Source organism: Halteromyces radiatus, assembly GCF_025201355.1.
Source record: "Halteromyces radiatus strain CBS 162.75 chromosome Unknown BX664scaffold_6, whole genome shotgun sequence".
Taxonomy (NCBI): Eukaryota; Fungi; Mucoromycota; class Mucoromycetes; order Mucorales; family Cunninghamellaceae; genus Halteromyces; species Halteromyces radiatus.
The window spans coordinates 1,111,791-1,134,284 of NW_026251692.1; the positions used below are offsets into that span (position 1 = coordinate 1,111,791).

Sequence of the window (22,494 nt, forward strand, 5' to 3'; positions counted from 1 at the left end):
AATAATAAAAAAAAAAAGAGTTTAATATAAATCTGAAGTTAATCCTCGTGAATAAAGATATGAGTCCAAAAAAAAAGAAAAGTCTAAAGAATACAACAGTGTATTAGTTTATTATATCAATGAATAAAATAACAATGGAAGAGTAAAAGAAAAAAAATTGGTAGAACAATAAACTACTGTATGAAATCTACTAGTACTAATTAAAAAAGAGGGGAAGGGGGAGTAGGGGGTTTAAAGGAGTTTGAGAATAGCCTTTGCGCAAACCTTTGCATCCAAATCAGCACAGACCTTGGCAGCCAAATCAACACATGCCTTGACAGCCACATCGAGCTTGAAGCTGGAACTAATCTTGACGGACAAAAGTAAAGGAATGTTGATTTCCAAATCCTTGATGCAAGCGTCAACGGAAGCTTTGATGGTAGCCTTGAGATTAGCACAGATAGTGGGCAATTTGACCTTAAGCTTGGCAATCAACTTGGCTTCCAAATCAATCAAAATCTTCAACAAATCGGCTTCAGAGCACTTCTTGTGTTTCTTGAGAGCCTTGAGGAGATCAGCTTCGATAGATGCGTAGACTTGAGCATCCAATTCAGCTTGAATAGAAGCTTCGAGTTTGGCTAATCAAAAATGGAAAAAAGTAATGTCATCATTAGTGAAAAAATAATTTTATTAATATTACGAATCATCATTACACAAATCAACTTTGTTTTTTTTTTATGATAATTACCTTGGACTTTCTTAATAGCAGCAGATTGAATAGCACTGATCTTAGCATCACCAACGGAAATGATTCCACCAAGAGCCTTGAGCTTAATATCCAAAGAAGCCTTGACTTTTTCAGAAACCTTTGAAAAAGAGGTTAAAAAAAAAAAAAAAACGAATGAATATTAATTCTTTCTAATACGAGAATATAAATCAACTTACAGAAGCAGAAATCTTTGCAACAACATCAGCCTTAACCTTTGCCTTGACAGCAACCATGATCTTAGCAGCAAGCTTGGCATCACCGACAACAGGGAAATTAGTACGTTTGGTCAATTCACCAGAGAGATGTTCAGCAAAAGTAGCAGGTTCAAGATCCTTTTCGTTCAAAGAGACAGTTTCACCATTGATAGGGGAACCAGAGGGTAAAGCAGAGGCAGTGAACGTACACAATGCAAACACAAAGAATAGAAGAGAAGCAAGTCTAAATTGCATCTTGATGATAATGGTGATGATAAATTTGTATTAAATAAAAAGGAAAGGGTAGGTTTGTAATTAAAATATAAAAAGGAATGGGAAGAGGATGAAGATTACTTTTTTTTTTTCTGAATCGGTTGATCTTTTATATGCAAAAAAAAAAAAAAAAAAAAATATGAAACTCCGGTCATTATTTTTCATTGTGTGACAAAAATGAAAGGATTAAGGAGAGACAGGCAAATGGAAGAGGGGTAACCATGCAAAACATCCACGTTACAAAAAGAAAACAACCATAAAAAAGAAGGTCATCGGCTTTAAAATTTTAAAATAAGCATTTTCTGGTAAAGAAAAACGTGCTGAAGACTATCCAAAGGAATAAGGATCGTAAAGGAGAAGCAAAAAAATAAAAAATTTGTGGTCATGGTGACACTGCATTAACAACATTCACATATGACAAGAAATCGCCATTGGCATATGTATCATCTTTCATATAAAAAAAAAAAAAGAGAGAGATATTTTGTAAGAGATTAGATCAATGGGTCTAATATCTATTCGTGTTGTTATCATTATGTTAAAGAGTAAACAAGATGATATTTATAAGGGAATTGGATAAGACAATGACAGAATAAACAAAGAGAAATGATTATCATCATTTACTTACTCCTGGGTCTTAATGTTGGATTTTGCGCATCATGATCTATTAAAAGAACAAAATGACAGTATCACCATCATCACCATGAAATAGGAGAAAACAAATGGAAATCACCTAAAAATAAACCACCGTTCATCAAACTCTTGGTGCCTTTTTTTTTTTTGTCGCGTTGTTCATTTCCCGCTCGTCTCACCAATCAAATCCAATGAAGCAGGTGAATACAGTCATTGCTATGATGATTCCAGGCCATTGTGTCCTTTTCTTTTTTTTTTTTTTTTGATATGTGAATGTCAAATGGGAATCATCATTATAAGCGATTTTCCATTGACATTGACGTTTATTTTTTTTCTCTCTCTCTCTTTTTTTACAAGATGAACACAAGAGTTGTTAGGATGTAGGTCTTTTCTGACAGTACCTAAACTTCGTTCCTGTTTCGTACTCCGGAGACTCAATTCAATTGCTCTTGTTCACTCTTTTTTTTTTTTTTTAAAAAAGGCTAGAACCGACTCATCTGCAAAAGCTGTCAATGTCATTAGTCATTTTATCTTTCTGATGTTTCTCTATTGTGATGATTTATGCAGACATTCAATTAACGCATATATTGATTTCGATAAGAAAACACAGAAAATGAAAGCAATTCAATTTTTAATTGTAAGTAGTGAAACATTTCTTTCATTCCATGATTATCCTCATTCATATCTGAAAATGAATCTTTTCCTCTACCTACATTATTATTCTCCACCAGTTGCACAAATTTTTTTTTTCGATGCTCCGAGAATTCAATTGAGAAACAAAGAAAAAAAAATAAATCTGATGCATTAGTTAACAGTCTTGGATGAGTGATGACAGTAGCTCTTTTTTTCTTTTTTTGTCAGACAGTGGACAATCATCGAAAGACAGTCATCAACCTTTACCCTTTGACATCACTCAACCATCGTACCTTGATCATCGCGGCCATTCAATCAACATCATCATGTAACAAAGTATCATTTAATAATTATCATCATATAACATCAATCATCATCATTACCTTTCAGTCATCAGCGTCATCATCATTCAATCATCATCATTACCTTTCAATCATCAGCGTCATCATCATTCAATCATCATCATTACCATTCAATCATCATCATTGCCATTCAATCATCGTCATTACCATTCAGTTATCATCATCATTATTTAATCACCATTATCAGTCAATCAGTATTCAGTTATCATCTTCAAGTAACAAATCATCATTTCGATTAAGATCCCAATCTCCCGAAAAAAAAAAAAGTTGTACGACTTTTTTAAGGGTGATGTCTGTCCTTAGAACATCACCAGTAAGAGTTCAAAGATGAGCGGTATCCCAAACATCCTAGCCGGAGATTTTACTCGCCCTGCAGGTACCCATTTGTGTAAAAAAAAAAAATCAAAAAGAGTGAGAAACAAGAGTAATGAAAGAGAGACAGAGACAAACGTGTTCATGTGATCAGGTGGTTTGAGAGTCATCTGGTCTAGTTTTTTTTTTTTTTTTTTTTTTTTTTTTTGGGTTTTCGCCTTTTTTTTTTTTTAAGATTTCGATCTCTCTCCCCACTTTTAGCAAACCCTATATTGGGATTTAAAAAAAAAAGTGAGAATAGCATTACTGTCATCATTACTATCATCATCCTATAACTATTGAGTTTCTATTCATGCAATAAGAAGGAGGTGTAAAGTTGACATTTAAATTACTTTTATTTGCTTGGATGATGAAAAGCTAGTGATGCCTTTTATGGGCAGGATGGATTGGGAGATTGAAAAAAATGACATAGCAACCAAAAAAAAAAAGTGTAAGACAGTGGCCGCCCTCGTGATTTGCTGCTTTCTTGTCTTTTTTAATTTTTCAATTTCCCACCTTAACCTGACTTTGAAACGTTCTCTTTCCATTTTCTCTTTTTTCCTTTTTTTTTTTTTACTTTATTCTTTTCTCTTACTAGTCTCTTTTTTTTTCTCTTACCTGTTTTTATATACACATATATTATATTCTTCATTATTATTATGGGTGATGCTTTATGTATGGTAATGGTACCTCCTACTAGTCACGAATCCCATGGTCAAGAATCGAATGTAGGTACTCCCAATACTACAACAACAGCAACAACAGGATCAAGTTTTCGTCGATCTCTCAACTTATCACACGGTGCTTTTGGATTGAGAAGATTCTCAAGATCCATATCTCATGAACCAAGTGAAACTCCCGTTACAGAAAATAATAGCAGACGAAGATCAACAATCTCTACAATGACAGCTCAAGCAAATAATACTCTTCATGTCCGAATTGTACCTAGTATTGAAAACCCAAGTCGTAGCTTAATATTTGATATCTTTGAACGTGAATTGCAACCAGCAGTATACATCAAGATTGGACGCTTCACTGACCGATCTCAATCACCTACTCATATGTCTTTCAAGAGCAAAGTAGTATCAAGATCTCATTGTGAAATATGGATGGAAGATGGCAAGGTTAGTTTAGAAGAAAAAAAAAATATTGTATGATGATATATAATATATATATCTGGAAAAGGCCAGGGGGTGTATGGGCGGAGATGCCAATGTGCGTGTGTGTATATATGTATACATATATATATATATTTGTACATTTGTGTATGTGAGTCCCAAAAAAGTGATACGAACTAATTTTTATTTTTTTTTTTATTTATCTGGTTACTTTTTAGCTATTTGTTAGAGATACTAAGTCATCCTCTGGTACTTTTGTCAATCATATTCGTATCAGTCCTCCTAATCAAGAAAGTCGACCTTACGAAATCAAAGATGGTGATATTGTGCAATTAGGTGTAGATTATCAAGGTGGTGTAGAAGAAATATATCGGTCCGTCAAGATGCGATTTGAAGTCAATAGAACAAGAAGACAAAGACCTCTCTCATTCAATATGACAGCCTTTCAAAATATCCGGAATCTGACTGGTGTTGGTGGAAGCCTGATTCAAGAACAAACTGCATCCGAACCTCTTTCCACGACAAACAACTCTTCTTCACCTCTTTCGTCTACTTCTTGTTCCTCTTCTGTTCCAGTCTCTCCTCCTGTCGATGTCCCTGTGACTATGACTCAATCTAGACTCAATTTGGATACTTGCTCAGAACAGGAACAACAACAAAAACAACAACAGCTGATAACTAATGAACCATTATGTACTACAACCGATCAACCGACAACAGATTCAAATTATGAAGCATGCCAAGGAATGGATCAAGTGGAAGAGTGTTGCATTTGTTTGTAAGTGGCAAAAAAAAACAAGCTGTATATGGAAATTAAAAAAAAAAGGAAATAAGGGGTACAGCAGGAAATGGCGGGCAAAAGATAATGTGAAAACAAAGGAGAATATGAAAGTTTATGCTTGTAAATAATGCAAACTAACAATATTGTCTTGTTTATTATTTTTTTTTTTAGATATGCCTTGGCTCCATATCAAGCTCTTTTCGTTTCACCATGCGCCCACACGTATCATTACAAGTGCATTCGACCTTTACTTCAAAGCTATCCTGGATTTCAATGCCCAATTTGTCGAACCTATTCTGATTTGGATGCCAACATTAATATGGAATCTCATGAAGTCATAGAAAAGTATGGATTGCGACGACAATCTACTATTATCGATCCAACGGCAACCATGTCTTGCGTCACTACAACCAACGATACTCAACAGCAATCTGAACAAAATATATCTCAACAACTTCCAACTATTACTGATCAGCAAATTTCAAACACTTCAGCCTCATCTGCACCTCAGCCTATAAACGAATCTTACAACGTGGATGATGACATGGCTCCTTTGGCCAATTTGACCACTATGGACTATCAAAATCTATCAACCAATCATCATTGTAAGTAACGTCGGAAGAGGAATACTGCACGTCTTTTTCGATCGACAATGCACAGCGAAAAAAAAAAAAAATAGATGGATTAATTGGAATTTATGACCTGATTTTTTTTTTTTTTTTTTTTTTGTACATGATTTGATTTTTACGGACTTAGTGTCTCCAAGGGATCGTCAAACGGTCATTATAGAAAATTCAACGGACGAAACATTTCAACATACGACAACATCTGACACCAACGATCAGCAGCTATCAAGACAGAATACAAGATGTGTCACGACCAGCAATCAACATGATGATAATGCTATGGAAGGACCAGATACCACTCAATCACAAGATCCACATCGACGTCGCTCAGTTATTTTGGATGATAATGTGATGGTAATTCCTGATATGGACATGGCTACAAATGTTACTACCAATGAACAAAACGTTTCACAGCCACTTTCTTCAACTTCTTCTCCTCCTTCGACTGAACCCACTTCCCACCACCACCAACAACAACAACAACAACAACAACAACAACAACGACAAAGACGAGCTAATGCTTCTGGATTTGTGGAAAAGTTGAAGATGGCATTTTTTGAAAAAAGGAAATCATCCATTATTGTGGCACCACGAGAACGGAAACGAACCAATCGACCCCGGCCTTTGTCTTATCCCAACTTTTTACGCCCAAGTCATATTGATGATAGTCACACAGACGATGATGACTCTGACGATGATGACGATGATGTTCTACAACGATCCGATATTTCCAACGCATCATCTTCCTCACCTGCTTCCCCGACCATAACCCATCTACTTCAACAGCATCAACAACATCAACAACATCAACATCAACAACAACAACAACAACAGCAACAAAATAATAGTACTAGTATGGCATCTACGGCAAATCACAGTCTCTCTCGACAATCAACCGCTCATTTGGCAGAAATAGAAGAAGAAGATGAAGTTCCCTGGCATCAACATTTTAATCAATATCAACCTATGTCTGTCGATGGATGATCTGTTTTTTTTATTATTATTATTCCCGTGAATGATAGTTAGTTTAGTTACTTCTCATTATTCTTTATATTCCCCTCTTTTATATGTATACAAGCTATGATGTTCCCTCAGCTTTATAAGCCTAAAACACACACTCACACAAACAAACATCAACTATTTTTATTGTAATACTCTCTGTCGTTTTTTTTTCTTTTTTCTTTTTTATATTGTATTGCTATGTAATAAACTGGTTTTTTCCATGTTCGTTTATTTTTTTTTTCTGCGTTATGGTTAGAGACTTGTTTACGTTGGGGTTTGAATATATTTGGTGACTCTTTTTTTTTTTATTAAGGAAATGGATGATGGATGATTTAATGATATCAATAGAAACTTTCTTATTCTTTATTATAGTCTTCTTAATGATCATAATCAATACTTTAATCATTCTCAACTGCAAAACCTGTTTCTTTTTTTTGCATTGTTTATCATCATCTTTTCCCGTTTAGTAAATAAAAAATCAATCATCATCATCCGATAACTGATAAAAAAATAATCCACATCCCTTTCTATTCTTCTATAGAAAAGGCAGGCTCCTTTTTTTTCACTGTTTTTTTTCTCTATCATCAATGAAAGGTAAGCATCATCCGATGACTGATATACAGTAAAGGACACCCCTTTTATTCTTAGCATCCCATGGAAAAGAATCAACATACCGTAGAAGACAATCATCTTCGTCCAATGACTGATAAAAAAAAAAAAAGAAAGCGACTACTTACTTACTTACCATATTTCTCTTTCTATTCTTTTTTTATATTCTCTTTTTGACACAATCAATACAATGTAAATCACCCTTTTTATAACCTGCAAACCGTATTATTCAACTTAACGCAAATTATCTATTCTTCTCCGGTATACTTTTCATCAATTGGCTATAAATGGTAATACAAACAACACATCTCTTGATCTGTATGCATGTATGGTGATACGACGATGATCTATTTCATACAATATTATATGATAGAATGAAACAAGCCATCATCGCATTCTTTACATGGTTATGAACTTAAACAATACAATAGCGTCTCATCATATCATCGCGATAGGCCCCTTCTTTGTCATCGTAAAGTAACACCATGTCATATGATAATGGTCACTACACAAAATAAAATCGCCATCAAATGTTTTTCATCAAATTGTTTGTACTATATACAAAACAAATTCTCATTAATTCACACAACATCAGTACTTCTTAAGAGTCGAACAATACAAACAGTGATGAAAGCAAAAGTATAGAAGGTTGTTAAATAAAAAAGAAAAAGTTTTCAAAAGAGAATACTTTTATTGATTAGAGTTTCATTAGAGATTAAAATAAATCAAATAATAATACTACTGTCTATGATTCCATATTATATTCCTTAGTCACTTGCTCTATAAATAGTTGCATAAAATCATGACGCTGTTTTCCTAGCTCTTTCCCTTTTGGTGTTCGCAACATAGATGATAACTTTAATAGTTTTTCTAAAAAAAAAAAAAAAAACGAAAAAAAGAAAGAGTAAATAATCAACGTCCATAAAATAAATCAATACATTCGTTTCTCTTACCATGGAAATGATTGATAGCTGATCCATTTTTCGCCACTGTCTGTTCCTCATATTGATCTTTGGTCATGAAACGAATAGGATCTGAATAGGGATCATATAAAGGAACATTGATTTTGCCAGAATACGCTCCACATCGTAAAATGCCTATACAAAAAAAAAAAAAAAAAAAAAAAAAAAAAAGAAGAAGATTAGTATAACCATTATCTTCGTCTTCCTTTTAAAAAGGGGGATCCTTACCAAAAGCACCCATAGCATCCAGTTTATCAGCATCTTGCACCCTGTATCATCCGTCAAAAAAAAAAAAAAAAAAAAGTCAGCGGATAAAATCGAGTGAATACAGCACATACACATGAAGTTCAATACAATTATTGCGCCATTGAACAAAACAAGGATCGTCTATCTTGTCATTCCAACCAAGTTCTTTCCTAAATCCCACATTGTTCACTATACGAGACACCAATTCAGCCTTGAAGGAGTCATAACCTTTTTGAGTCAAAAACGATGATACAATGTCACCCCCAGTGATTACACCTTGATAATACTTGGGATCACCAACATCATGACATAAAGCGGCCAGTTCTACTATCTCCATATCAACCTTCTTGCCATGCGAAACACTATCATGAGCCAATTCCAATGCAAGTTTGCGTACACGTTCAATATGAAACATGTCATGAGAAGGATCAAATGATTTCATATAGTCCTTCACCATTTTTTCTGTGGCCATAATAATATTACTCATTGTTGAAAGAGTTTATTGGTCGTGTTGAAGCTGCGGTTCTACGTTAAAAAGAACAAAGAAAGAAAGAAAGAAAAGGATCAAACCATTGGGAAATTGTCATTCCAAAAAAGAAAGAATTCAATCGGTCTTTTAAAACCTACCCACACGTCTTTTTTTTTCTTTTTTTTTTTTTCTTCTTCCTTTCTCTTCTTTTTTTTCTATATCTTTTTTTTTTTTTTTTCTCATCATCCACCTTTTTCAGTTTTTTTCATTTTTAGACTTACTCTTTTATATATATATATCATTACATTTTCTTTCCCTCTCTTCATTTTTAACTGCAAATCAAATCAAAAGTATTGGTATTTTTTTTTTTTAGTTCCCTTCATATTCCTTCTTGTTCGTTATGGACTTCTTTTATCACAACAATAACAACAATCAACAAGAACAACAACAACAGCAACAATTACACCAACAACAACAACAACAACAACAACAACAACAACAACAACAACAACCACTTAATGCAGGTCAAGTGGATATGATGTCTTATACCTATCAACAACAAGCACAACAACAACCAGCTGAAGTCAACTATAATCGATCCACTGAAGGTTTTCCAAAAAGTGCATTGGATCGCGCTGCTGCTGCCAAATTGAAAGTGGAATACTACTATAAAACTGCATTGGATCAAGCCATTGAACGTAATCAAAGGTAAGCACCATAAAAAAAAAAAAAAAATAGAAAGATAGAAGAAAATACACTAAACTCATATGAATATACTTATAACAATAGACGAAAAGCTTTGGAACAGAAACTTTTGACAGAACATGGAAGTGATGAAAAAAAGCAACGTCAACTACAATCATTGGGTCGAAAAGAATCACAATATCTACGATTACGTCGAACTCGGTTGGGATTGGATGATTTCGTTACTGTCAAGGTCATTGGAAAAGGTGCTTTTGGCGAAGTACGTTTGGTCCAAGCTGGTGATACTGGGAAAATATATGCTATGAAGACTTTGAAAAAATCTGAAATGTTAAAAAAAGATCAAGTAATGTTGATTATTAATATCTATATATCATATACTAACTTTTTTTTTCTTAATAGCTTGCACATGTCAAAGCAGAACGAGATGTATTGGCAGAATCTGATTCACCTTGGGTTGTACAACTCTACTTCTCTTTTCAAGATGCTCAATACCTATATTTGATTATGGAATTCTTACCTGGTGGTGATTTGATGACGATGTTGATCAAATATGATACATTTAGTGAACCTGTCACTCGATTCTATATTGCAGAAATTGTTCTTGCCTTAGAAGCAATTCATAATCTTGGTTATATTCATCGGTAAAGAAAAAAAAAAAAGAGGGGAGAGAATAGAAAGGAGGTCTCAATACATTTCTCATTTTGGAACATACTTCTATAATATCATCCTTTTAGGGACATCAAACCTGATAATATTCTAATTGATCAAGGTGGACATGTTAAATTATCTGACTTTGGACTATCTACAGGATTCCGGAAAACGCACGATTCTCAATACTATCAACGTTTACTGGATGGATCTCATCAATCTGTTCCTGCTGGACAAGAAAGCATCAATCTTAATATTCTTAGTACAAAAGAAAAAATTGCCACATGGAAAAAGAATCGAAGAGCCTTGGTAAAGACACAGAAAAAAAAAATAGGAATTTATTTATATTATATTTTTTATTTTTCTATTCTATAGGCTTACAGTACTGTTGGTACCCCTGATTATTTGGGTAAGTTAAATAGAAGGATATAGAGGTATTTTATTTAACTTTTTTTTTTTTATTATCAACAGCTCCTGAAATCTTTTTACAGCGCGGTTACGGTCAAGAATGTGATTGGTGGTCTTTAGGTGCAATTATGTTTGAATGTCTTTGTGGTTATCCTCCATTCTGTTCAGAAAATCCTCATGAAACTTACCGCAAGATCATGAACTGGCGTGAATCCTTAGTCTTTCCTGATGATCAACCCATTAGCCGTGAAGCCGAAGATTTGATTAGAAGATTGATATGTGAACCCGAAAGTCGATTAGGTCGTAATGGTGTGGAAGAAATCAAGGCTCATCCTTTCTTTTATGGTGTCAACTGGCAAGGCATTCGTGAGGAACCTTCTCCACATGTACCTCAATTACGAAGTATTACTGATACAAGTTATTTCCCCACGGAAGAATTGGATTCTGTACCCGAAGCTGTGGATAGTACAAATCATGGTAAGACATAAAAAAAAAAGAAATCGAAGCGACGTTGAATTTAACATATTCCATCGTTTTTTTTTAGGTTATTCTGTAGATGGTGTCAATACTCAAAAGGATTTGGCTTTTGTTGGATATACATTCAAGAGATTTGACTATTTGACCAAGAAAAACATTCTATAGCTTTAGTTTTCTCTCTCTCTCTCTTTTTTTTACCATTCTCCTATTTAGTTATACCTTTATATTATTGCTGTTGCTCATGTGTGTCTCTTTATTATAAATGTCATCAAACATACCAAATAAAATAGGGATCGTGTTGAATTTAACGATCATCACGCAATATGATAGACAAGGCTTGTTAACAAATAATGCTTGACATTGGGGATATGATGCCCGAATATGGAGTATTAAAAAAAGGATGGCTCGCCCGAGAGAACATACATATCATTATGACACTTTGTTTTCAAAAATCTACAAAATCAATTATTCATCTTTTACTTTCATAGAGCCTAGCAAACTTTGATCTATCTAAACGTCATCTTTTTTTTTTCCTTCTTTATTGAAATTTGATAAAATAATAATAAAAAGGGATTATACTAGAGTTAGGGGTATATTATCATTTTGATAAAGAGAAGAAAAAAAAAGAGCAGGTGAATACAATACAAATATAGTGACAATAATATATATATATATATATATATGTAATATCAAATTAAACTTGGTGATCCAAAGAAGATTCCATGACAGTGTGTCCAGTCATCCTTGTTTTCTTCTTGTTTGGGATATCATACAGTGAGAACCATATAGGAGACGGCCTTGACCAGAAAGTTATACAATTGTTCCAACATCCTTCATCAAACGCATTGCCCCGCACCTTTCCTCGAAGACAGATACTATCGTTTTCATCATGATCAGTTGTTCTATCCATCTGCTGTGGTGATATATGACAACGAGATTGCTGGCGTTGGTGTAAGTAGGCATACCGTTGAGCATTTGCATTTTCATTTGTTGTCATTGAAACTGCGATTTGATAGAGCTGTACAATTGTCAGTAATGAAACCCATATCAATTGTATTGCTGACCATATAGCCAAAGAGAATGTAAATGCATCATAGGCAAAGAAACTACAAGCTGTTATACCCAATTTGCATGAGGTATAATCGATGATCAAATCTGTTGTCTTCTCATTCGATGCCTTTGAGTCGATATGAGTTTTAGGTTCACTGGGTTGAAGTAAAGGTGAGGAATTGTCGAGATCTATATATTACGTAATACAAAAGAAAGCGTAAGAGTCTGGGTACTTCCATTTTTTTTTTTTTTTTCTTCTTCTCCTTTCTTTTCTTCCCGGATACTTACACCGATAGCACAAAAATACAAAAGATGTGATACTAATCACCATATTGAGAAGAAACACAATAAAAAGTCGATGGTTTCGTACGCCGATGCAGTTAAATATCCAGGGACAATGACTATCAAAATAGATACGAGAAGGAATATCAAGTTAGTTACACTAGGAATAATATATATATAAAAAAAAAAAAGAAAAATAAATTACTTACTGATCAAATTTGGCCACACATCTGTTGCAACGTTTGCAGTGTTTTGATCGCAAAGGTTTCCTAATCTAAAAATAAATACATGAATAAATAAATAAAAAAGAAAAGAAATATACAATAAGATCAAATTCCCCCTTCTCATTTTCTTTTACCATGCATGTAATACAAAAATGACGCTGATCAAGATGTTGTTTATTTGCTAGTTCCAATATCACATCTCGTTGTTCATCAAAGGTAATGTTGTGATCGATAAACCCAGGATCCACTAAAACCGCCTTATAAAAGGATGACATGGCAACAAAATAGGAGGCAATGAATATAAAGTTGAGTACCAAAAGATGTGAAGTACCTTGATCACAAAAAAAAAAAAGAAAAATATGAGTTCATTATTCATGATTTTTTATTTTATTTTATTTTTATTTCACTTTCTATCTTACCTTTAGCAACTGTCCAAGCCCAGGTAAGGAGTACCCAGAGAGCTGAGGATTGAAATATACCAGTAAAGTAAGGAGATTTGATCAATTCTTCTGGTAAGGGTGCAGGTAATAAAATATGGACCACTGTCAAATGCATCAATAATACTTCTAATAGAGTCATCAATACAGAAATATGCCAAGGGAAATGATTCAAAGTCAATAGGGCCATAGGTAAGATCACAAAAGGTAAACCAAGGATGATCATAGCATTTCGTTTCTATTTATGTAAATAATTTGTCCATTCAGTATATGCTCTTACACGAATATATATATATATATATATATATATTACCTTTGTTTCAGGATAGAGGAGAGATTGAGCTTGACTGACGGCTTGATTCCATTTTTTTTCCACTTTCATATCTTTGACTAAATCAATGACCGTTTTCCCATGTTCATCCTTGACATCCAGTGCAGCACCACGAGATAATAACATACGCATACATGCCACATCACTTTTTGCCACTGCCCAATGCAAACTGGTCAATTGCGCACGGTCCGTTGCATGCACATCTGCGCCATATCGTAATAAAACATCCATACAAGTTTCATCTGCGTTGTATGCTGCCCACATCAATGCTGTATGTTGATCTCCATCCCTTGAATCCACGTCCAATTTGGTATCACCATAAAGTAAATACATGACTAAAATTGAGTTGCCTGAATGAACCGCCAAATGGAGTGAATTATATCCTTGACCATCTACCATGAGTGGATCTGCTCCTTCGTTCACAAGTTGATGAACAGCATCTATACAACCAGATCTATATATATATATCAAAAAGGTCATTAATAAAAAAAAAACAAAAGAAAAAGAAACTATTTCCTTTTTGTGCCTGAAAAAAAAATAACAAAATAAATTGTATTTTTTTATTTTTATTTTTATTTTTATTTTTTTTTTTTTTTACCTAGCAGCCCAATGTAAAGGAGTTGCAGGTACTTGACCACCCATAAAATTGATTTCAGCACCTCTATCAATTAAATACTTGATACAGGTAGAATGGTTTCCCAAAGCAGCGTAATGAAGAGCCGACACCCCGGTAGCATCGGTATCGTTGACCGAGACGTTTTTTGAATCCAAGATATTTCTAATTAATACTAAAGATCCTTGATGTGAAGCTTCAAATAAAGATATTTCTATTGAATAAAAACAAAAAAGAAGTTAACAATATTTATATATTTCTTCTTAGTTTAAATTACCTGAAGTTTGTATTATATTATCATTATCGTTTGAAGTTGATAGATTATCATCAATATCTTCTAGTAATAAAGGTTGAATATCCTGTTCGTTATATTTATACATTATATAAAATAAAGAGAGATAGAGAGAGAGATAGACAAGGAAAAAAAAAACAAAAAAAAAAAGGAAGAAAAGAAGAAAAGGAGGGGAAAATTTCATGCCGCCTCTATTTCTTTTTTTTTCTTCTTTGCCCCAATTTCCCTCCCCTTGATTTTCGTCGTCACCTAATAATAAAAAAAAAAAGGTCTATTTTTAAATTACTACTACAACATAACAAGTTAACTACAAATGAAAACAAAAAATAAAATGAATAGTATATTTATTATTAATGTCTTATTTCAAAATCAATAGGTACAACCAAACTATAATGCAAAAAAAAAAAAAAAAATAGACAAAAGGAAATAGGAGAAAAAAAAGTATAAATAATGAAAAAAGATATTAAAAAAAAACAAAAAGAAAAGATATGGCCTAGATCGTGTAACAGATTCCATCGGAGTACATGATTTGATTCATTTCTGACATTTTACGTAAAGCTTCATCTGCTTCTGATATAGAAAATCCATGTTGTGATGATAATCCGTCATTGATTGCTTCAAACATTTGATCAAATCCAATTTCACTTTCACCAGCAAATTGTCCTCTTGTCACTTGATGGACACGCGAACGGAATAGTGCCAATCTATTCATAATAATAATAATAATAATAAAAGAAATGAGAATTCATCTTTTTTTTTATTATTTTATTTTATTTTATTTTTATTTTTATTTTATTTTTTTTTTACCTTTCTTCTGATAATTCATTTTCTTCCATATCTACGTCTTCATCCATAGGTTCAGTCTCTGATCTTCTCGCTGCTCGTTCAGACCGTGTACTAGTCGTTGGTTTATCTTGTTCCATATCTTCATCACTTCCTTCATTGGATTCATCATCGGATTCTTCTTCAGATTCTTCTTCAGATTCTTCTTCATCATCCGATCCTTGAGTCACCCTTCTACGTTTCGTTTTCTTACTAGATTTGATCACTTCCTTAAACATCGCCACACGTAGAATTTCTGCTGCTGCCTTGGCATCCTTTTGATCCACTCGATTACTAAGTCTTGCCTTGGCGTGTGCTGTTGATAAACGAATAAGGGTTTCTAATGTACGAGCTGTCACTGGTGAGGTCTAATGAAAAAAATATATATATATATATATAATAGTCACAATAATGAAAAAAAAAGTGCGTAATCATTTTCCTTTCTTTAAATATATATGTACCTTTTTCCTTGAATCTTCGTCTTTATCGTTTCGTAATGAGGTATATTCGTTGATAATTGTATCAGTAGCACGTTTGGTCAGGACAGGATTGGTTTTGTGTTTGACATAGTATATATACTTCTTGAGGAAATTGGATTTGAGTACTTTAGTAGTAGATGATCTATCATGGGCCACACCAGAATGGAGGAATCGATTGAATTTTTCATAAATTTCGCCATCATCGGCCACTTCTTCATCGTCTTCTTCACCCATAGGATTTTCCATTTGTTCATTGATAGGAGCACCTAATAATACAATAGTAAATTAGTTTAACTTGAAAAATCTATGTGTGTGTCTATTTACCTTCTTCCAAACCAGTAGGAATATAGCGATGCATACTAAGTACATGTTCTGAAATCATTCGATCGCGAGTATCATCAATCGTATCCGTTACAACAAATAGTAAATCAAACCGAGATAACAAGGAATCAGGCAAGGCAATATTTTTACCAGGATCCTTGGTAATATCATATTGTCCATAAATAGGATTGGCAGCTGCAACAACACTACATCGAGCATTCAATGATGTATGGATCCCAGCCTTGGCAATCGTTACAGTTTGTTGTTCCATGACTTCATGAATCGCTACTCGGTCAACGTCGCTCATCTTGTCGAATTCATCAATACATACCACACCACGATCGGCAAGTACCATTGCACCAGCTTCTAAACGGCGTTCACCTATACAATATAAAACAATAATCAGACCCATTTTTTTCTCTTCTTTTTTTTTCTTTACTATTCTTGTTTTAGTCCTACCTGTTTCTTTGTCACTTGTCACAGCAGCTGTTAAACCAACACCAGAAGAACCACGACCAGTAGTAGCAATTGCTAAAGGTGCAGTGTTTAAAACATAACGAAGAATCTGAGATTTCGCTGTTGAAGGATCGCCCACCATGAGTAAATTAATGTCACTGATAAAAAAAAAATAATAAGACTATGCTCCTCATCTAACATTCTAAGGATATATATATTCATTTACCCTCTAATATGAGTTCCATTATCCAAATTCTTTTCCACACCACCCAATAACATCAACAAGACAGCTTTCTTGATATAATCATGTCCCCAAATAGATGGCGCTAGGGATTGGGAAAGAATATCAAAGACACCACGTTTTTTGGCCAATTGAGTAATGTTGCGAATATCCATATCAGTGATGATGGGGGAAGCAATACCACCACCGGATTTTGTACTAAGTAAGCTGATTTGATTGCAAAGAATGACAGTTCTATAATACAAAAGAAAAAAAAATGTATATATATACACATATCAAAAAGTGAGTCTATTTCCTTTATATTTCATTAATGGTACTTTACTTGAAAGTTGAACTTGTTTGTTTAGCATTTCGGTTACCCATGGATCGATAGATACCAACAATACTAACACGATCACCTGGTTTTGCTTGATCGACCAAATCATCATCCAAAATAACATCAATAGAACGAGGTAATTGACCAGCAGGAGCACGTTCTGGCATTTCTTGAATACTGATACTTTGATGATCACGATAAGTACTGTAACCAAATTCAGTTACCAAAGGATCCCCATTATCATCTTCAGTAGGATATACAGCTCCAGTAGGGATAGAATTTCCAGGAGTAGTAGAATCACGATATTCACGCATATAATGTCGTTTGGTTTTTTCAGCATAGTGTACAGATTGAACCACCTTGGGACGTACCAATGAACCTGTATTATGAAATAAAATAAAATAAAAAATTAGAATAATATATATAATATAAACTTTCCTAAATACTTACATCGAGTTACAATGCCTTCAATACAAACGAGCTTGCCTAGATACATTGCACGTAAAGTACGTGGATTCACATGGTTATCACCAAAACTACCTCGTAAACCAACATAAAAAGGAAGATTGGCAATATCATGTCTTGAAGGATCATGTTCTACCATAACTAATTCTTTGAGAGCCTTATCAAAAGCTGGAAGGTATTCATTTGGATTGTTGATAATGCTATGATTAAAAATAAAAAAAAAAAAATTAAAAAAAAAGATAATGTGAAATTGGATCAAATAGAAAACAAAAAAAAAAAATAACTTACTCTTTGGCATAAGATCTATCATATTGACGAATAGCATCAATACTGACTAATAAACGTCGTTGTTCACTGGAAAGTAATCCTGCAATTTGAGATCGATAACTTCCTTTTTCAGTTGTATGCTATAAAATAATACATATAGTTGAGTTCCTTTATATATTTTGAGTATCTTTTTTTTATTGATATTGTATTTACTTCGCTTTCCATAAATTCAGTAAACCATCGTACACGTTCCTCAAACTTTTCATCTACAAGTTGAGTAGTTGGTTGATTGGATTCGTCCATGATTGTAAAGAAAAAAAAAAAAAAGAAAACAAGGAACACGAAATAGAGAAAACACACAAGTTTAGTCGCGAAGAAAGTCCGTCGCGTTCTGCTCAGAGTCACAAAAATATTTTTTGTCGTACAGGAACAAAAAGATCCAAAATTCAAATTCAGTTGTTCCTTTTTCCTTTTTCCTTTCTTATCATATTTTCCTTCATCTTGTGTTTCCGTTTCTCTATTGTGTGTGCCATTATACCTAAACGTAGACAAGTTATATTATGGCTGTAGGGAGTGGTGTTAATGTATCCACTTATCAAGGCTCATTCCAAGATCAATATAATAAAATCTCTCCTCTATTATACAGTATTGATCAATGGCCTATTGATAGAGTTACTTTATGGTTAGAACGACAAGGTTGGCGTGCTTTAATTCCCTTCTTCAAAAGTAAGTATATCAATCTTTATTATTTTTTTAAAAAAGTAATAATAATAATAATCCCTTTTTTCTTTATAGAAAACGACATTCAAGGTGATAGGTTTATTGCTCTTACTGCTAACGACTTATTACTACTTATTCCAGAAACCGTTATGCCTCCTTCTGAATTGCAACGCCTTGTTATTGCCATTCAACAACTCAAGATACAATCAGAACAGCAAGTAAGTATCTATTTTATACGCTATAAATAGAAATACTCAAAAGAAGAACGTGTTTTTTTTTTATTATTATTATTATTAATAGACGCATACCAGAACACTCAGTTCCAACAAATTTAAAGAATATATATTATCATCTTCTTCCTCAGCTCAACATACACATGGATATCAAAAACTAGATCGACCTCATATATCTATACCATATTCCCGTACAAGTCATACCATACTGGAACATCCAACGCCATCCAATGACATCAACAATAATAATATAACCACTGAATACGATCGTATTCGACCATTTATTCCTGAACGTACAACTTCAACTACAAGCAATGTCTCTAAACTATTAGAATCTTACACCTACAGTAATCCTCCTTTATCTATTCGAGGTCGTGGAAGCAACAGTTCTCCCAAAGGTTCTTTGTCGTCCAGTAATCGATCTCAAGCAATTTTAGTATCTACTACGTCCAATTTACAGTTATCTTCTTCGCCTATGAATAGTCCTATTAATTTAACACCAAATACAAATATGGAATCTGGATGGAAACTCTCTGGAAAGCGCACACAAAACAAACTGGTTAGTATATTTTTTTTTCTCTGTCTCTCTCTCTTTATATATATATACATATACTCATAGTCTGATACTTATATTACTTGGAATAGGATTGTCATCAAGAGTATCATATACAAGTGACAACTGATGCTGAAACCTTTTTTGGATTGGTCTTGACAGATATAAGTGATCCTCAACGAGTCAAACTAGCCATTCTTGACAAGTTCAAACTCGGTAGTGATATTAGACAATATACATATCATCACGAAAATGGAAATTCTCCTGGTAAACCATATTTCGAAAACAAAAAGGAGGGAAAAAGGGTTTCTTTCCTAACTCAATTTTTTTTTTTTTTTTTTTTTTTTGGTTGCTGATAGATGCACCTCTAGATGATGATTCCTTGATCAATATTTGTCGAAATTCTGATCATAATATTACAAATCGATTAATGGTCAAGCCTGTTGATATTCATTATTCAACTTCCCCTCCTGGCGATTACATGATGTATAAATCACAACAGTAAGTAACAGAAAAGGGATTGAATGAATCAAATAGAAAAGAAGCTTTGGCCTAATATATCCAATATATCAATAGACAAATATACGCTAAACATGAATACCCTATACCGCAATTGGAAGATACCAATATGCCAATACCTTACCAACAACAATTGATTTCAACTTTGCATCACGAAAAGAAGTCAATTATCCAAAATGGTACGCCATCCGAAATGATCCAAAAATTACAAGGCTTACGATTGACCGATTCACCGTTATCAACCACTCCAACAACTTTAATAGATATGAAGATCAACGCCGATTCGAAACGAAAGATGGAAGGAATTGTATTGGAAGATCCTCCCTTATCTACGGTCCCATCATCAATAGCAACAACAACTTCTATTATGACTGAAAATAGTTACCACTTGGATTCAAAACAAAGAAAGGAAGGTATTAGATTGGAAGATCCACCTTTGATGACACCACCCTCGTCTTCGAGTAAATTAGAAGTATCGGAAAATCACCATCAACAACAATCATCACCTAATCGATGGACAAATACTTCATCACCGTCCTCTTCACCCAATCACCATCATCATCATGGATTATCTGGCAGCAACGACAACAACAACAACAATAATAATAATAATCCACGTAATCAAACTGACACTGGAGTGGATGGCAATGATGGCAATGTATGGCAAGAACGACCCTCCATCGAACAGCTTTACCGTGACATTGATAAATATTTACCGGATCATGATTTAGACAGGGAAATTGACGTGGACTCGTCTACTGCAGCACCTTTATCAGTCGAAACTCTTACCAAAATGAATAAACGTGTATCTATCCGTGCTGTGGCTAGCAATGCACACATCACTTGGCGACAATCACTCAATGGCCCTCAAATGAATCAGATATTACGGCGAAAAAGCACGAAACTATGGGGTCATGTTGTACGGCAGGTGAAACCGGGAACAAGATCTTCTGATGTATCATCACCTACTTTGTCGTCACCTTTGGCTCAACACCCATCTACTCGAGCTTTAGCACATCATCAACAACAGCGCCAGGATCAACATCAACTTCATTATCCATCATCAACAAAGTTATCTTATAATGATCAAGTAGATCGATATGGTAAGAAATAGGAAAAGAGATGTAAAAAAAAAAAAGACTTTTGAATGATGATCAATAAAAAAAATTAACCTCTACTTATTTCCTTTTTTTTTTTTTTTACTTCCGACTTAGGACCAACGAAAATGCAATGGGTACGAGGACGATTGATCGGTAAAGGATCCTATGGTCGGGTATATCACGCTTTGAATGTGGAAGCTGGAGAATGGATAGCAGTCAAACAAGTAGATATTCCAACAAGTAGTTCTGATCTTCAAAATGACAAACTAGTGGAATCGATGGAAGCACTGAATCAAGAAATTCGATTGCTGTCAGATCTAGAACATGAAAATGTGGTACAATATCTTGGTTATGATATTGACAAAGAAGAAGATCATTTATATATTTTTTTGGAATATGTACCTGGTGGAAGTTTGGCCAGTTCTCTTGGATCCAAAGGTGGTTTTGATGTTACTTTGGTCAAGTATTTTACTCGTCAAATCTTGGTGGGGTTGGAATATCTTCATGATCGTCATATTCTACATAGAGTAAGTTTCTATATTATGATGGCATACAAAAAAAAAAAAAAAAAAAAAACAGTAATAGAAATTATATATCTACTAATATTTTTTTTAAAAAAAATTTTATTGGTAAAAGGATATCAAAGGTGGTAATATATTGGTTGATGAAGATGGATGTTGCAAGATCAGTGATTTTGGGCTATCCAAGATCAGTAGTCAAGAAGAAGCATACAATCCGAATTCAAACAATTCTATGCGGGGATCAGTTTATTGGATGGCACCAGAAATTGTGATTGGACAAAAATATGGGGCCAAAGTAGATATTTGGAGTTTAGGTTGCACAGTGATTGAAATGCTGACAGGAACTCATCCTTGGGATTTGAATATGTTAGCGGTAGTCTACCATGTAAGTGTGTAAATAGAAAAACAAGAATTCTTACCCTTTTTTATATTATATTTTACTAACATAATACTTCTTTTAAGTTGGGCAAACTTCAAGCACCACCTATACCTGAATCCATTCCTGATGATGCAAGAGATTTTATTCAATGCTGTTTGGCTATGTAAGTAAGAAGATACAATTGATTTTTTTTTCTTTTCTGACACTTTTTATATATACTTGATGATAGTCAACCTGAAGATCGACCTACTGCTTCAGAATTGTTGACCAATCATCCTTTTGTACGACAAGACCCTTCGTTTCAATTCAAGGTAAGTTTTAAAGAAAATAAAAACAAGGGATAACTGATCTTCTTTTTTTCTTATTATTATTAAAGGAATTTATGTCAAGATTGAACTTAAATGAATAAAATGGATAGATAGTTACTTTGTAGTTGTAGTTATTTTTGTGTATTATTTGTTAGATTTCAATAAAGTATATTTTATAGTTCTATACAAGTTTTTTTTTTTTTATGAGTCACTGACTTCTTTTTGTGAAAGGGTCCAAAAAAGGGTTCTATTTTATTTTCATTGGCTCCCTTAACAAAGTTTTAAAGAATAGATGATTTGTTTTGTTCTCACGTAATAACCTT

General features: G+C 33.7%; 7 protein-coding genes across 7 annotated transcripts; 3 read left to right on the forward strand and 4 right to left on the reverse strand.

Moving 5' to 3' along the window:
• Positions 1-77: 77 nt before the first annotated feature.
• Positions 78-1,287, reverse strand: BX664DRAFT_337969 (uncharacterized protein). Its single transcript, XM_051546338.1, has 3 exons — positions 925-1,287; positions 728-845; positions 78-617 (listed from the first exon to the last, which is right to left on the reverse strand). Exons 1-3 carry the CDS (start codon positions 1,195-1,197, stop codon positions 232-234), a joined length of 777 nt encoding a protein of 258 aa, XP_051398280.1. The 5' UTR covers positions 1,198-1,287; the 3' UTR covers positions 78-231.
• Positions 1,288-3,744: 2,457 nt separating this feature from the next.
• On the forward strand, positions 3,745-6,974 carry BX664DRAFT_300423 (uncharacterized protein). The gene is made up of 5 exons (XM_051542340.1): positions 3,745-4,315; positions 4,528-4,777; positions 5,030-5,087; positions 5,262-5,695; positions 6,231-6,974. Exons 1-5 carry the CDS (start codon positions 3,851-3,853, stop codon positions 6,698-6,700), a joined length of 1,677 nt encoding a protein of 558 aa, XP_051398281.1. The 5' UTR covers positions 3,745-3,850; the 3' UTR covers positions 6,701-6,974.
• Positions 6,975-7,982: 1,008 nt separating this feature from the next.
• On the reverse strand, positions 7,983-9,158 carry BX664DRAFT_337979 (uncharacterized protein). The gene is made up of 4 exons (XM_051546339.1): positions 8,628-9,158; positions 8,518-8,558; positions 8,281-8,424; positions 7,983-8,197 (listed from the first exon to the last, which is right to left on the reverse strand). The coding sequence occupies exons 1-4, from the start codon at positions 9,020-9,022 to the stop codon at positions 8,073-8,075; spliced, it is 705 nt and encodes a 234-aa protein (XP_051398282.1). The 5' UTR covers positions 9,023-9,158; the 3' UTR covers positions 7,983-8,072.
• A 334-nt stretch (positions 9,159-9,492) lies between these two features.
• Positions 9,493-11,492, forward strand: BX664DRAFT_337980 (kinase-like protein). The gene is made up of 7 exons (XM_051546340.1): positions 9,493-9,712; positions 9,794-10,052; positions 10,109-10,350; positions 10,444-10,666; positions 10,733-10,766; positions 10,829-11,242; positions 11,310-11,492. The coding sequence occupies exons 1-7, from the start codon at positions 9,540-9,542 to the stop codon at positions 11,405-11,407; spliced, it is 1,443 nt and encodes a 480-aa protein (XP_051398283.1). The 5' UTR covers positions 9,493-9,539; the 3' UTR covers positions 11,408-11,492.
• Positions 11,493-11,859: 367 nt separating this feature from the next.
• BX664DRAFT_337983 (ankyrin repeat-containing domain protein) lies at positions 11,860-14,639 on the reverse strand. Its single transcript, XM_051546341.1, has 8 exons — positions 14,457-14,639; positions 14,165-14,393; positions 13,549-14,020; positions 13,218-13,473; positions 12,933-13,129; positions 12,784-12,848; positions 12,581-12,693; positions 11,860-12,481 (listed from the first exon to the last, which is right to left on the reverse strand). Exons 1-8 carry the CDS (start codon positions 14,557-14,559, stop codon positions 11,937-11,939), a joined length of 1,980 nt encoding a protein of 659 aa, XP_051398284.1. The 5' UTR covers positions 14,560-14,639; the 3' UTR covers positions 11,860-11,936.
• A 259-nt stretch (positions 14,640-14,898) lies between these two features.
• BX664DRAFT_337984 (MCM2/3/5 family-domain-containing protein) lies at positions 14,899-18,160 on the reverse strand. Its single transcript, XM_051546342.1, has 10 exons — positions 18,052-18,160; positions 17,860-17,978; positions 17,557-17,771; positions 17,113-17,485; positions 16,776-17,024; positions 16,553-16,707; positions 16,097-16,474; positions 15,755-16,038; positions 15,279-15,661; positions 14,899-15,175 (listed from the first exon to the last, which is right to left on the reverse strand). Exons 1-10 carry the CDS (start codon positions 18,139-18,141, stop codon positions 14,965-14,967), a joined length of 2,457 nt encoding a protein of 818 aa, XP_051398285.1. The 5' UTR covers positions 18,142-18,160; the 3' UTR covers positions 14,899-14,964.
• A 172-nt stretch (positions 18,161-18,332) lies between these two features.
• Positions 18,333-22,357, forward strand: BX664DRAFT_337988 (uncharacterized protein). Its single transcript, XM_051546343.1, has 11 exons — positions 18,333-18,564; positions 18,634-18,776; positions 18,859-19,350; positions 19,437-19,611; positions 19,704-19,845; positions 19,921-20,966; positions 21,078-21,490; positions 21,600-21,869; positions 21,947-22,026; positions 22,093-22,174; positions 22,240-22,357. Exons 1-11 carry the CDS (start codon positions 18,399-18,401, stop codon positions 22,270-22,272), a joined length of 3,042 nt encoding a protein of 1,013 aa, XP_051398286.1. The 5' UTR covers positions 18,333-18,398; the 3' UTR covers positions 22,273-22,357.
• Positions 22,358-22,494: the final 137 nt, after the last annotated feature.

Coding starts and splice junctions, on each gene's coding strand:
- BX664DRAFT_337969 (XM_051546338.1), bottom strand. CDS start 1,197: ATGCAATTTAGACTTGCTTCTCTTCTATTCTTTGTGTTTGCATTGTGT. Junction 846..924: donor TTGCAAAGATTTCTGCTTCT/GTAAGTTGATTT, acceptor TCTTTTTCAAAG/GTTTCTGAAAAAGTCAAGGC. Junction 618..727: donor TGCTATTAAGAAAGTCCAAG/GTAATTATCATA, acceptor ATTTTTGATTAG/CCAAACTCGAAGCTTCTATT.
- BX664DRAFT_300423 (XM_051542340.1), top strand. CDS start 3,851: ATGGGTGATGCTTTATGTATGGTAATGGTACCTCCTACTAGTCACGAA. Junction 4,316..4,527: donor TATGGATGGAAGATGGCAAG/GTTAGTTTAGAA, acceptor GTTACTTTTTAG/CTATTTGTTAGAGATACTAA. Junction 4,778..5,029: donor AAATATCCGGAATCTGACTG/GTGTTGGTGGAA, acceptor AACCGACAACAG/ATTCAAATTATGAAGCATGC.
- BX664DRAFT_337979 (XM_051546339.1), bottom strand. CDS start 9,022: ATGAGTAATATTATTATGGCCACAGAAAAAATGGTGAAGGACTATATG. Junction 8,559..8,627: donor AATTGTATTGAACTTCATGT/GTATGTGCTGTA, acceptor CGGATGATACAG/GGTGCAAGATGCTGATAAAC. Junction 8,425..8,517: donor GGATGCTATGGGTGCTTTTG/GTAAGGATCCCC, acceptor TTTTTTGTATAG/GCATTTTACGATGTGGAGCG.
- BX664DRAFT_337980 (XM_051546340.1), top strand. CDS start 9,540: ATGATGTCTTATACCTATCAACAACAAGCACAACAACAACCAGCTGAA. Junction 10,351..10,443: donor AATCTTGGTTATATTCATCG/GTAAAGAAAAAA, acceptor TCATCCTTTTAG/GGACATCAAACCTGATAATA. Junction 10,667..10,732: donor AAAAGAATCGAAGAGCCTTG/GTAAAGACACAG, acceptor TCTATTCTATAG/GCTTACAGTACTGTTGGTAC.
- BX664DRAFT_337983 (XM_051546341.1), bottom strand. CDS start 14,559: ATGTATAAATATAACGAACAGGATATTCAACCTTTATTACTAGAAGAT. Junction 13,474..13,548: donor TCCTCTATCCTGAAACAAAG/GTAATATATATA, acceptor TTACATAAATAG/AAACGAAATGCTATGATCAT. Junction 13,130..13,217: donor GGCTTGGACAGTTGCTAAAG/GTAAGATAGAAA, acceptor TTTGTGATCAAG/GTACTTCACATCTTTTGGTA.
- BX664DRAFT_337984 (XM_051546342.1), bottom strand. CDS start 18,141: ATGGACGAATCCAATCAACCAACTACTCAACTTGTAGATGAAAAGTTT. Junction 17,979..18,051: donor CTGAATTTATGGAAAGCGAA/GTAAATACAATA, acceptor ATTATTTTATAG/CATACAACTGAAAAAGGAAG. Junction 17,486..17,556: donor TGAAGGCATTGTAACTCGAT/GTAAGTATTTAG, acceptor TTCATAATACAG/GTTCATTGGTACGTCCCAAG.
- BX664DRAFT_337988 (XM_051546343.1), top strand. CDS start 18,399: ATGGCTGTAGGGAGTGGTGTTAATGTATCCACTTATCAAGGCTCATTC. Junction 21,491..21,599: donor ATCGTCATATTCTACATAGA/GTAAGTTTCTAT, acceptor TATTGGTAAAAG/GATATCAAAGGTGGTAATAT. Junction 22,027..22,092: donor ATTCAATGCTGTTTGGCTAT/GTAAGTAAGAAG, acceptor ACTTGATGATAG/TCAACCTGAAGATCGACCTA.